At 37.9% G+C, this 13,928-nt stretch overlaps 1 protein-coding gene across 1 annotated transcript; it reads right to left on the reverse strand.

Moving 5' to 3' along the window:
* Positions 1–1,337: 1,337 nt before the first annotated feature.
* Positions 1,338–13,928, reverse strand: prodhb (proline dehydrogenase (oxidase) 1b). Its single transcript, XM_017434725.3, has 14 exons — positions 13,487–13,928; positions 12,087–12,295; positions 10,040–10,074; positions 9,802–9,951; positions 9,532–9,596; positions 9,311–9,427; positions 8,249–8,322; positions 7,803–7,884; positions 5,524–5,616; positions 4,991–5,137; positions 4,249–4,424; positions 3,596–3,694; positions 3,407–3,495; positions 1,338–2,485 (listed from the first exon to the last, which is right to left on the reverse strand). The coding sequence occupies exons 1-14, from the start codon at positions 13,835–13,837 to the stop codon at positions 2,295–2,297; spliced, it is 1,878 nt and encodes a 625-aa protein (XP_017290214.1). The 5' UTR covers positions 13,838–13,928; the 3' UTR covers positions 1,338–2,294.

The following is a 13,928-nucleotide window of genomic DNA, read 5'->3' on the forward strand; positions in this document are numbered from 1 at the left end:
ATCAAAATTATTCTGATAGCTCTGTGATCTCATGGGCAGAAAGGAAGCTTTCCCATTATCTCTGCACTGAGAATATGATTGTGGCTTTTGAACTGAATGGGGATGGGCACAGTTTCCTGTAATCTCTCAGTTTGCTGTCAACAGATAAAAATACATGATACTCCAGGGCAGCTCAAAGCCACTATATTCCTTCCTGTCAGTTCATGCATTGGCACACAATCCCCGATTTAGGTTCAAGTAGCAGCTGGAATACAGCAACAAGCCAATCCATTAATTTTTGCCACAGAAAAACAAAATCTTTTCAAAGTTCTTTCCAATGAAAATGGTGTTTTTCTATGTAGCTCATGGCCTGTTGCTGCATTGCATATAGCAGAGCTTTGAAATGTACCAGGCTGGCCAAATTTAAATAATAAGGGCACACCAGAACAAACTGGTCAGACTGAATGAAACACAAAGAAATCAGCACACATCACATTTTGTATACTACAATATACAACACCAAACCAAAAAAACAGAATATTGAATTAAATGTGAACATGAATAAAATGTTGACTTGGTCCTGCTCCAATTTTTTAAAAATGTTTTGCTACCATAAAATTCAAGAATATTTTTTCCTCAAAGAAATGGCACACTAACTCAGTGTTCCACTGTGAAAAAAATATGGGTTTATGAAATTTGCAAATCATTGCATTGTGTTTTTCATTTATATTTTACACATCAGCCTAACTGTTTCCGAATTTACAAAAAGGTAAAATCCTACAGTGACTTTATTACCTCAAAGTGTGCTTTCAGGGTAGGAGAAAATGTCGTTATAAGCTAAGTGCATGCTGGCTTTGACGGACTAGTGCAGGAGAATTCAAACTGTAATGCGTCTTCTAAATCAGCTGAAGTTAAAGAGGAAACCTCCTGCACCACATGAGAGATTTTGTTGGCAAATGTATTCCCAAGGCATTTCTTAAATCATAAGTTGATTTGATTCTTAATTAAACCAATAGCATGGGGCTACAGTGACACCTCTGTGGTGCTTTGCCTCAGTAAAACTCAACAGCCAGTAAAGTTTTCTTCTGAGTAATGATTAATGCATCCAATTTCTGTGATCTATATTGAGTGAAGCATCATGGGTAATTAAATGATGGTCTAAAGAGCGCCGGTTGCTTTCATAAAATGACAAGGCTCTAATTACCACGAAGCTTGGTTACCCCCTGACTTAAATACTAATTGTGTATCAATAACTGAGCAACATACATTTCCCAATATATAATCAGAATTAACCCAAACAGTGAAAATAGCTCTGGGCCAAAAGAAACTAGTCAAAAAAAGCAAAAACAAGCTTTTGCTACTCCTTCGGTGCATGTTTATTTATAAGGCAATTTCATAAAAGTAAAGTAAGAAAAACAAATACAATCACATGCTTCAAACATATTTACATCAGTGTTAATTTAATAAAAACCAATAAGGTGCCAAAGGCAACTACCTACCTTATTACTGCATTGCACATTATTTATGCAGGAGGGAGAAAAAACACACAGCTAGACATGCAGGTCCCTCTATTTAAAGGAGACTTGCTCACTGAGGGCTGAGCTGAATTTTCACTTGTAACACCTCACTGATGAAGAATACAGCTTCAGCTAGTAAACAATAACACAAGCCTTGCACTCTTTGAGGAAGAGGAATGAGGGATGTGCTGCAAGGTTTATGCTTTCTCAATGATTCATAAACAGGCATTGTTCTAAAACTGGCAGTACACCTTCAAACACAAATTTACTGTACAGGCATGACTTCTCTAGGTGCTGTGTGGTTGAGAAAAAAAAAAAAAAGCCCATCGAAATAAAAAATGTTTTCTTTGCTACAATTTAAATCAAGCCTGTTATTTTTATTATTGCCTTTCCTCTCCAGGATAAATAGGGTAATAAAGAAGGATGCCTGTCGCGGTCTCGTTGACATTTTAGGCAGTCCTTTTGGGGCAGTAAAGATGCCCGCTTGATGGATACCAGAGCTCTACAGACAACGGGATGACAAAAATGAAAAAAAGCTTATGGATGTGGTAGGAGATAAAAAGGAAAAAAAACAATAGCAGCGCATGGAATGGGTGAAGGTGGTTAAAAATAATCAAACTATGTGCAGCTATGTCCATCAGTTAAAAAAAAAACAAAAAAACTCCACGACAAACAGGGAAAGATGGAGCGAACATCTGCAGCAGCAGCCATCAACCAGGGATAGATAGTTGATGGCTGCTGCTAAAAAAAGACTCATGAAGCTGACAAACTCTCCTCTCAGTCTCTTCTCCTGTGTTTTCAGTACACAGGTCTGTAGAGAAGTTCCCCAGAGAGGAGTCTGCGCTTCAGCTCCTTCCACAGCAGCTCTCTCTCCTTTTGGGCCCCCTTCATGAAGCCCCGGTTCTCCTGAGCCCGCCGAGACAGGTAGGGCATCACCTCACTCACTGGTCCGTAGGGTACGTACTTATAGACGGGGAAACCTGCCTGACCTGGGATTGAAGACAATAGGAGAGAGAATAGAAATCGTTTGATTATCTGCATCTTTGTTGCTTGATTTTTTTTTCCAACATTTTTGAACTGGTCACAATGTCATTTCTGACACTTTTCATAGTTCAAAACTTTTACATGTCATTTTCAGATAAACTGCAGAAAACATATTGCTTGGCATCCCTCTTTTTGCAACAATCATCTTCAGGCAAGATTGCAACACTGACACCAACATTTTCAGCTGCCAGTCCAGCATGCAAAGAAAATGTTTTCCCAGGACTAGTTTTTCTTTTTTTTCCCCCCTTTAAATACTTAACTAATGCATAATTGTGGGCAAAACATCAAAGCAATAAAACAAAACCCTCCTAGACATCAAAAGGAAAAAAAAAAAATTGAAAAACAAAAATGGCACATTTGGTGCACTAAGTGAGTATTAGTCAGTTTTAGTTTGTTTTGTTGTCTTGAAATGAAAAGACTCCATTCTGGCTGCTCTTTCCATGCAGAAAGCAACAAAGAAACAGGTCTGTTTATATCAATACCAGTCCAGCACATTTTAGTTTGAGCCTTACACTGATAGACAACCGCCTGCTGTGTCTGTCTGTGACAAATAAAGTGGTGTGAGGCAACAGTGACGCTTCGTTAAGACAGCTGGTCAATGCCGAGGTGTCTGTTCATATGTCACATCACAAGCTGAAGACTGGCACTGACATGTGCACTGTTCACAGCCCATGTAACCTGTGGGGTGCGTGTGTGCAGCTCAAAGGCCTCGTGAGACACAGCTGAGAGCTGCAGGGGGAGGACAGCAAATACACGTCCCCCAGAGGCTGGACTGCAACTCTCAACTGCTCCTTACGTAAGGCAGGAAGGGCTGGTGTCTTGTCCCTGAATGACTGTGTGGGGGAGAGTGTTTGTGTGTTTCTCACCCAGTGGGAAGCTGATCTGATCACACATGCCCAGTAGCTGACCAAAGAACACCTTGTTCTCTGTGGGTAGGAGCCCCAGCTCATTCATTCTGAATGAATGAGATAAACATACAATATTAGATCAGTTTATAAGAGAATAAATGTTAACTGTGTTTTCAACTGTGTGTTTAGAGAGAAATTAAATCTTACCTTCTCACGGCGTGCTTTATTGTGTCCTCATTATGGGAAGCAACCATTACATTGGCCTTTTTATTGAGTGCAATTTCATCCAGCACATAGTCCAAGCACCTTACAAAGGGATAAAAAAAATATGCAACAAACAAAACAAAAAATCATCTTTACTATTGTGCTGAGAAGATTTTTGTATACATATATTAAAAGACGATCTGTTCTCTGAAAGAACACATATCACTCACTGCCTTTGATGTCAAAGTTTTAAACTAAGATCATCTTATGAGGAACGATGACGCCATTCTGCTCAAACTTTGAAAACAACATGAGCAATCTCATACTATACTACAAGATATTACACTAAGAGTACTTGTTGTGAATGATTTTCAGCTACCATCATGTCTGTTATATTGACAAAGTTTTATCCATTAGCTATGGTGACCATCTTGAATTTGATTGTCTCAAAAGGTTAATCAGCTGTTAATGTCTAAAAAGTACATTAATTTGGGTGCAGAACTCAACATTAATCTGGGAACTATCTGATCAGATAGATGGCGTTTCTAATAGCATTTATATTTCCTCTGTGAAACTATAAAAGTGTGGTTCTATGTGAGAAATTAAACTACAAACATCGTTTGGTGGCTGAATGAAACAAAGCAACAAGCTCATACTTGTGGTACATCCTGTTGGTCGACTCATAGTCAGGGTTAATAGGATCCTCGTATCTCAACTCTTTGGCCCTGGCTCGCTCCTGAAACATGTACGCCCCACGCACCAGCTTGGCAGCAAAATGCCAACCTTCTCGCCTAGACAGTTCTACGTCCATGGTTACATTTTCATAGGCTTCCTGCAGAATAGAATAGAGCAAAGATTCATTAAACAAAGTCCAATAGTCAATTTTTGCAACTAATGTTTTCATTTTTCTCCACTCTGTATTGATTAATAATTACAGAGCCAAAAGTAATGTGATACAGAACATTTGTTTTGTATCACTTTTGTTGCCTAAACTTCCAACCTTGACTTGCTTCAAGCAAAAATTTTAAAAAGTCTGATGTAGGGGACATTAATGTGGCCTTGTTTCACTTCTATAATCAGGCAGAAAGGATTAGCTTAGATGACTTTTCAGCTCTGTTTTTACATAAATGCTGAAGACAAGTGAAAACTTGACTCAGTTTGATTAAAGCAAATCCATGAAGTATATACATCAACTAATTAAAAAACCAGCTGTAAGTTATAGGTAACAACCTGCTAAGGACCAATAGATTTAACAAATTGAGAATGATGTTAACACTTCAGATTTTAGAGAAATAGAGCTTCATATCTGATATCTGGATAGTGTCACAATCTTTGTTGAAAGATAATCTTTGTTGTATTTATGTTTTTGAACAGATTTGATGATCTGTTGGTCCTGACCTTTAGGTAGCACTGGTAGGTGTTAAAAACAACAGGCTTCTCTCTGTTGTAGATCCTCTGTGTCTCCAGGGTAAGTTTGCTGATAGCTGGCTGGAAATAGGTGTGCTCTGCATCCACCATTAAGCGAACACCATTCTCTGAGGCATGCTGCAACGTAAACAGTCTCATTTATCTGATGTGAAATCACTCAACTTTGCTTATTATGTAGCTGTGCTAAAGATGGTCCTCACAGTGGAATCTAAACTTTGTTTTCCTAAAAAAAAAGAAAATGTGATCAGTAATTCATTCACTTGTTACTCTGAAACACTTTGCAGAAAAATAAGAAAAATATGTGTATTTATTAGTGTAAAGTAAAAGGATAAAAAAGGATGACTAAGAAATGACAAATGTTTCATAAAATATCATTACATTACTATTGATCAGAGATGCCACAATTGTTCAAACACTGAAGTTAGGGGAAAAAAATCAACACTAAATAATTGCTGTTTGAAAGTGTGTGCACTCGGTAATGTCTCCAGTTGATTTGTGATTACCTTTGCCAAGATGAGTAGGCGCTGTAATATCCTCTTTAATTGTTTCTCTTCCTCTGTTGTGAATTTCTGCAGCAGAGGCTCCAGTTTACCTAGCTACAGAAACAGTAAGGAGAGACTGAACCGTGAAGTTCGACAAAACCCTAAAACTGAATAAAAATGAGACTCAAAACTCAAAACAATCGCTTCGAGACAGTCAGCAGTTACACATTACTGGACAGTCTGGTAAAATAAGGTCATTTATTTAGTATTTTTACCAAAACAAAGTTCACATTCCTTTAAAAAGACCCTGCCTTCACAAACAAATTTGTTTACAAGTTTTAACAGACATTTCGGCTGTAGAAAAGTACATCAAAATCCAAACTGGAGAATTGTGATGTTGTCTTTTGCTCTGGTGTGTCTCACAGTTTATCAGATAGTCTTCAAGGACACTGACAATAATACAGATGTTACTTAAACCTATCAGGTTGGATGGTTCAGACTCAGATGCAGACAACACAGGGTGATTAAGAAAACTAAACTTTCTTATTAAAGTGAACAAAAACAAAGTCTGGCGTGGCACCGAAAGCTAACAGGTAATACACAGAGGATCGCAAGGAGGCAGAAGGAGAACCAGACAGTGCATGTATGTAGGCTGGGGCTGATGAGGATATGGACACAAGTGACTAACTGCAAACCAGGAACAGGTGAAGAAGGGTGTGGCAGGCTGACGAGGAAAAGTAGTGACTGAGGGAGAAGGTGGCAGATAACACAGGGGGTAAAACCAAACATCCGAAATGAAAACACAGAGGACAAAACTGAACGCAGAAATGAAAACAGATAACTCAGAAACACACAGAACCCATGAAGAAAACAGAACTACAGATCTCCTAAATAGAACATAATCCAAAAACCTAACACAAAAGATTACCAAAAAAATAACTCAAAAAGATTTATCCATTCATCAAATGTCTTTAAATTCAGCATAAACAGAGACTGCTCAAAGATGAGGTTGTCTGTCTTATTTACTGGAGATTCTTTTTAAGCCACAAAAGCAGCTCAGACACCTCAGTGTATATACATTAAGCCTTTATGGTTGACCTGTGCAGTGCAGAAGTGGATTTATTGGTCCTGTTATAAGCAGCATGGAGCTTTCATGGTTCTGCTTTATTCTTGCACATCTTCTGGGGGCTTGATTAAATTGGGTTTATTGGACTTTGGAAGACAGCTGAACACTTTGGATTCTTTTTTCATGTTTTTAGAACAGTTTCTGAGCAGGTTTGGGGGAAGTTATTCATATCATAATGAAATGTATGTTGATGCTGGGACTAAAAGCTTCTCAGCAGAAACGTCTGACAAGAAAAGCCAGTTTATTCACTTCATGTCAGTGGTTTTATTGTTTTGGCTGAATCAGTAGACAGATTTCACCCATGAGTCTTTTTCCAATGGAAAAAAAAAAAATCTAATTTGAAATTCAAATGCACCCCCTTTTAAAACTGTCTAATTCAAACTGTACTCCAAAATTGATTGAGCCCTAAAATATAATAAGTAAAGAAATTAAAATTTAAATAAAGATGCTAAAAAAAAATTCTTCCCTCTGTCACTTAGCCCAAAACTATGCTTCCATCTCAACATAAACTTCCTAGAAGAAGAATTGTTGCATCTAAATAAAACTTTAAAGTTAAAAAAGCAAATACTTATTTATCTTGCATTTTTCTTTGTACTGTTGTGGCTTTTTGAGTTGCTGTTTATCTTGGCCAGCATTAAAAAACATGATGAATAAATAAAAAAAGAAAGAAAAATGTCTTACTTTCTGCTGCCAGTTGGGGCTAAATAATTAAAGATGAATAGAACAAAATTGTTGACAGAGCATCAATTTTAAATAACATCAAATGAAGTTTTTGTTCATTCTTAAATTACTAACATTTGCTCCAAAAATGGCTTTGCAGTAAATTTATCTGAAATTAATTAGTTCATAGCAGCTGCACAACAGTCAGCTCATAGCAGGAGTTGGTGTTGCCTCACTTAAATTGTATACAAATCACATTAGGAAAAAAAAACAACAACAAATATTTAATTACTACCTCCTCTTTGTTAAGTTCATAAAATACATTCAAACAATGCACTAATACTTAAAGGATTTATATTTAATTTGTTAGAAAACAAAACTAATGAACTTCTGTTCTGCAGAATAGAAGTTTAGTTCTTTTGTTTTTAACCTTTTCTTTTTTATGAACTTACAGGTTCTGAATGACTGAGATTCTACAGTAAACATTTTTTTCAAAGCACTTAGTTTCACTGACCTTTACATTTGGAACCACAAGCAGATCCGATGTGTTTTCTTTGTTGTCTAATAGGCTGTTCCAGTCAAGAATATCAATGTATCTGTGGAGGAAATATAGAAAAGTATTAAAACAACTGTGCATAGTTAGGGCTTTAATATTATATGAAGTAAAATGGCTTAAATTAGTCTTCTTTCTAACAGCAACCATTTTTTTTTTTTTTTTATTATGTTATATCAAACTTGTGTGTAATATTTTGCATGTGTAAATGTAGTGTTCATACTTGTGATTTCATGTAATAAAACGATTATGATGAAATTTATCAATGGGAAGTTTACTCTCACACTAGTTTTCTTCATTTTTGTGTTCTGCGTCTTATCAAAGTACACATCACGCAGTTAGAAACAGTGTCTTCTTGTGCATACAGACACGTTTCATCAATTTGGAAAGTCAGTGTCGTTGCTTACCTTGTAGAGTCTGATTTATTTCCAGTAAACCAGCCATAGAAGTCACCTTTGGCTCCAAGTTTGGTCAAGAACTCCTGAAATAAAAGTAAAGTTTTTACATTCTATGCCCTTATTTTTAAAATAATGTGTAGAAACCTCACTAGAACTGTGTGCAAACACAAAAGGCAAAATACTCTGAGTACTAAAGAAATATTCAGAAGTATCAAACACATATTATTTTAAATAGAAGGTCCTTCACTTGAGAATGTGCACTCTTGGACAAGACTTACTGTATATCCAAATACCAATCAATGAAAAGTGCCAGATGATTTAGTGCATCCTAGCAGGGAATCAAGGCAAAAGCAAGGAAACAGACTAAGAAAATGTATTTACTTGATACAGACATGGATACAGGCCAGTAAGTATTTGCCATTATAGAACACTTATTCCCTACTCATTCTTCCACTCATGCTGTCTCCTAGGAGCGTCATTTCCTCCATCATGCAGCATTATGCACAACTCTCAATGTAGTACTTACAATATACACACTGATTGCTCAACACCTCACAAAAATGATCCCAACAATCAGTGTCCACGGTGCTGGGATATCACTTGAACAGGGGGGTTTTGCAAGCAATCAGAAGTTATTTACATTTCAGGCTACTTATGTTTAGCTAAACTCATTATGAGCAGATTTTCTGATGAGAATACAATAACAAATCCATATATTATAAAGACTGTATGGATTTATTTAAAACCTGTGCCGATGATTTAAGTTGACACTTTCTTATAGAATAATTACGGCCCACTAATGCAGGCGCAAATTACACCACTGATCTTCATGTTTTTCATTTGTAATGTTTGATAAGACACTAATCTAACTTTGGTCTCTGCGCTGTTCACACACAGGTGAGAGTTTGTGTACAGCTGCAGACGTTTTCCTTTCAAACTTGAGGCCACTAAACGACTCATACTGCAGCAACATATGTAGCACTACCCTCATGCTGTTTGGTTGTGATTAGGGGACATATGTAATATAATTAAGTAGCACTGGAACAAAGTGGAAGTGGAGAAAAACACTACCTGCAGCTGTGACAGCTCCAGCCTCTGCTCCAAGGCCTCTATGCCATCTTTTTCCTGCTGCGATGCTAGGAATGTGAAAAATCGCTGCCATTTCACGAGGACCTCTGAGAACCGAAGCTTTAAAAAGAGAGGAAAAATGGGATCTCAGCTTATCCCACTCCTGCTGCTATACTTTGAGCTAGATTGTCACATTGAGCTTTTAATCACCATTTAGAGCCTACCAGAAATTGAGGTCGTCCCAGTGCAGACACTTTGATGGCAGAAAAACCATCCATCGAACTCCCACCTATGGATAGGACATTATATCATCATGATGTAAAGAGATTAACACAATAATAATTTAAAAAGTAAGCATCTAAACTATTCGCAAATTGAAAAACATGTTCATAGACGGAAAAACCTTTATGATCAAACTCAGGCATGACTTAAAAGAAAATACAAACACAATGTCAAGATTTGTTAGTAGTTTAGTTCAGGTTCTGTTTACCGACCGGATGCTTTGATGCATTTTATAAATGTTTCCATATGCTGGTCACATTTGGCCTCCTCAACATAGAAATACGGGCAGGCGCTGTTCAGCTCCCCCTGACTGTCGCCAAACTGCTTGTGTGCTTCATAGTTTTTCTTTTTGTAGTGCTCGCCTGGGGAAGAAAACAAATTTGCATGCCTATTTCTTCTAATTGCGTCATGAGCTGTGTACACAAATGAGAACAAAACAAGGCAGCTTACCTGTGCTTTCTTTCCCTGCAGCAGAGGAGCAGGAGCTAAAATAGGAGGAGAATGAGAGGATACAGTTAATTTGCTCAGTACTGGGGCAACATTAGAAAAGTAAGTTGCATCAGAATTTGGCAATTAGCATTTCTTGTGTGAACTTTCAGTCCTTGAGGCAGCGACAGGCCACAGACTGATATTGTGTTTAGATCCTAAATACTGTATGCTGAACTGCCTCTCTGTCTCCCGCTGACCCTCCGGAGGGACTTGAAGCGTCACTCCACACTTGACCTGTTCCCCCCTCATCATTAGCACCCGGGGAGTTCATGTAAACAAAAAGCTGACTAAACAGCAAGCAGCCAAAATGCAGCAGAAGTGATGAGAAATGTCTTCTTCTTAGCTCTGCAGGTTTTAGACAAACACTTCAACAGTAGAGAACTGGATTGTGCTGCAATGCAGTTAAACAATATATACAACTGTGGCATTTAAACTAATTTGATCAAGTTATTTAAGTATCTTACTTAGTTCTATACTGTTTTAATAAAGCTTTTCAATAACTGTTACTGTATTGTCTATTCTTTATGGTAAATTATGCCTAAATTACGAACAAACAGATGAAACTCTTCCTTTCTAGCCCTGAAACTCTAATAGCTAATAAAATAATAATTGCATTATTAATACAAGTATAAAAAATGTGTTTTGTCTTCGACATTTTCACATCATTTAGTACAAAAATCTTAACCAGAGCACTGACTACATTTAATTACCAGGAGAAAAAAGAATGAATATTATATATTTTTTTGTTACAACACCATTAATTTACTGTATAAGGATTTTAAAGCGTGCTATATAATAATCTAAACCAAACCCATTAAAATAAAAGATTGTATTTATAATACTCATGGCCAATGTGTTTCACAGATTATTGTATTTGTCTCATTCTAAACAACAATCCAGGCTTTTTCTCAGCTTTTTGTATCTTTTGTTTGCTGTTTTAACACTTGACTGGAGAGCTTGTTGCTTCAGATATAATCGGTTTAATGCAGATTCTCCTCTAGATGTACATCAGTTTAAAGATGCAGACTGGACAAACAAAACAATTCTTATATCTCGTTTGGTGTTTCCAACTAGGACTAAATTGACTGAGTTATCGCCATTTTTGTGTTTCATAAGGTCAGTTGGCTGTGGCAGCCATCTTAAATTGGGTTGACTCCAAAATCTAATAAGCTGTACATGTACACCCAATGATTGTTTTCTGTAAGCTTCATTAAAATCCATTCAGTGTTTCGTGAGATAGCAAATAGAGCGGACTCCAATAGTCAGCAGTGGCCCATAAAAAATGTTAAATGTTATAGAGAAGGATTGCCTGGGAGTCTTATCAACTTACAGAAAATGATAGTAACATAAAAACCACATTCTGACACTGTAGTTAGCTGCCACTTTACATCGACTCAAAATTATATTGCCTCAGTGCCTTTTTATTTACTACATCTGACATTTAAAAACTGAAAATGTTGTACAAGATATAAAAGGTCAGATTTTTGGTGCAGTAATACACGCTAAAAATATCTGACAAGTTCCCTTTTTTAATTTCACTTCTGAGAAATTCTCATCAAAGTGCCCCTTTTTATTTACTGACTCAACTGTGAAGTAACTCTTAAAAGGGCGATAATGTCTATATTTGATTTTGGACCGCGAGTTTGTCTAATTAGTCTAAATGCGTGAACGCCCGGAGCTGTACGTTAAGTTCTGCTGCCACTGCTCTCCACAGAGACTCGTTGCATAAGGTTTGAGCAGTTGTCCAAGTTTACATAGCTGCTGCCTTATGCTGCCCATGTGACTGGATGCTGAACAAGTGAGGAAACCTCAACAGCCAGCCAATCACAACAGAGGAGACAGAAATGTGCCAATACATCACATTCATCATCTTAATATTTTTTCATCTGATATAATTAGAAAAAAAAAGATTTACATCTAATTAAAATTGATACATCATACATGTAAAACACGAATCACAAACATCAGATTTTTGTATATTATCTGCTCTGTGGTGGAATTTTCATACTTCATCTTTTTCTGCTTGCTTTCTTTTTGGCTGATGTCTTCTTCAACACTGTAGTCCAGGACGGAGCCAACGCCAAAAGCCTGGTTCTTCTGGATCAGAGGCCTGATGACCACGTGGTCTTCTCCAGCAACAAACTGGCCATAGAATGTCATCTTCATGAGCTGGTCAAAATGTTTCTGGCCCAGGATCTTTTTGCCTAGATCCATTATCTAAACAGACAGAGAGAGACCATTAGAATCAGTTTATGAGCTTGGGAGGCACATAAACCTCCCCCTTTAATAATATATTGGTGTTAGACTTTTAGGACTCATCATGCCACGTAGCATGGCTTATCATGTTTTAAATTTACCTAATACACCATGACACCCTCCTCACAGACACACACAGTTGGTCTTTTATAGTAATAGGGCATTTAAAATATACCCTTTCCCCCCAGAGTTGATTTGTGGTTCAAAGCATGAATTGTTTAAGTGTCACTGGTGGTCAGAAATTTCAGATTTCTGCTTAGTTAATGCTGAATATTTAGTCTTGGCACCTGGTTTCTGAACCATAGTCCAACTTTCCAATAATTGCATTGTTAAAGAGTACAAGCAATATGAGTTTAAGCCATGCAGAAAAATGATTTTAGACCCCCATGTACAAATACTGTAGTCCCAAGGACAAAGGCTTCGTGAACAGAAATTGATCCACTAAACATGTAGCTAACATTTGTCTGTTTATGTAACATCAAACGGTCCTTTTAGTTGTGACACAACAGCTTTGAGCCAATGTTTAATTGACACAACAACATATTTTGTCAGGTTACCAACAAAGTAGTTTATCACAACTGAAGTACTGCTCAAGCTTAAGTAGAAAAATGCTCTGTGACAGTTTGTGGAAATAAACAGTGCAAATGAGGAAAATACTTTTGGCACAAGTGGGACCCCGCACGCTATTTATTAAACTGCAGGAAGAATGGCATTTGGCTAAGCTTATGCAACACAGACTGCAACGAAGCTGACGTGCAAGGGTTGGAAAAAACAGATAACTTGTAACTTGAGATGTGGGTTCCTCCAAGCCTGCTGGTTACACAAGTGCATGGGCTCAAACCATACTCTGCAAACACTAGATTATATTTAGGCTCCAGCCCATGCTTCAAACATTTATAGGAAGTTTTATTTGTTTGTCAAATCTATTTATAAACAAGGTCAGTAAATGACGTTTGGGCAACTGTAATAAGCGTTTATAAACTGTATCTTGTGCACTTGCTTTGGTGCTGATAGCCATCACTTTTTTATTTACTGTTACTGTTATTCTAAATAATAACTTTAAGGCTAATTATTACGCTCATGACGATATATTTCCAACTGACTGAAGTAAATTACAGACACATATGCAGACAAGTCCTAACTTATCTTTACCTCCGTATTGTTCTCAACCAGGAAGTCGTAGGAACAAAGTTTGAAAACCACCAAACTTCTGAGCAGCTCTAATGAGTCTTTGCTTTTATAAGCCTCCCGGCTCCGGTCAAAGTCTACGGAGATCTTATTGGAAGCGGAGGCAGCTGTGATGCGGTCTCCGTCCGCCCTGCCGGACCTCCCGGGGGGCTGTGACCGAGCCGGGGCACGCTGAGCGCCGCCAGAGTCCGCCCGCCGCTCGGAGCCGGAGCCGGAGGTGACGGTGGACCGGAGTCCTCGGCGGGACAGCAGCCGCTTCAGGTGACCCTCTGCAGCTGCCCATGGGAGGGCTGAGCCGGTCCTGACACAAAACATCCGGCGGGGTTAAGGTAAACGTCAAAGAGGGGGGCCAAGTTGGTTAAACACTTAGCTGCCAGCGCGCGACAGTGTAAATATAAACCGGAGG

This window comes from Kryptolebias marmoratus, linkage group LG1, assembly GCF_001649575.2.
Source record: "Kryptolebias marmoratus isolate JLee-2015 linkage group LG1, ASM164957v2, whole genome shotgun sequence".
Taxonomy (NCBI): Eukaryota; Metazoa; Chordata; class Actinopteri; order Cyprinodontiformes; family Rivulidae; genus Kryptolebias; species Kryptolebias marmoratus.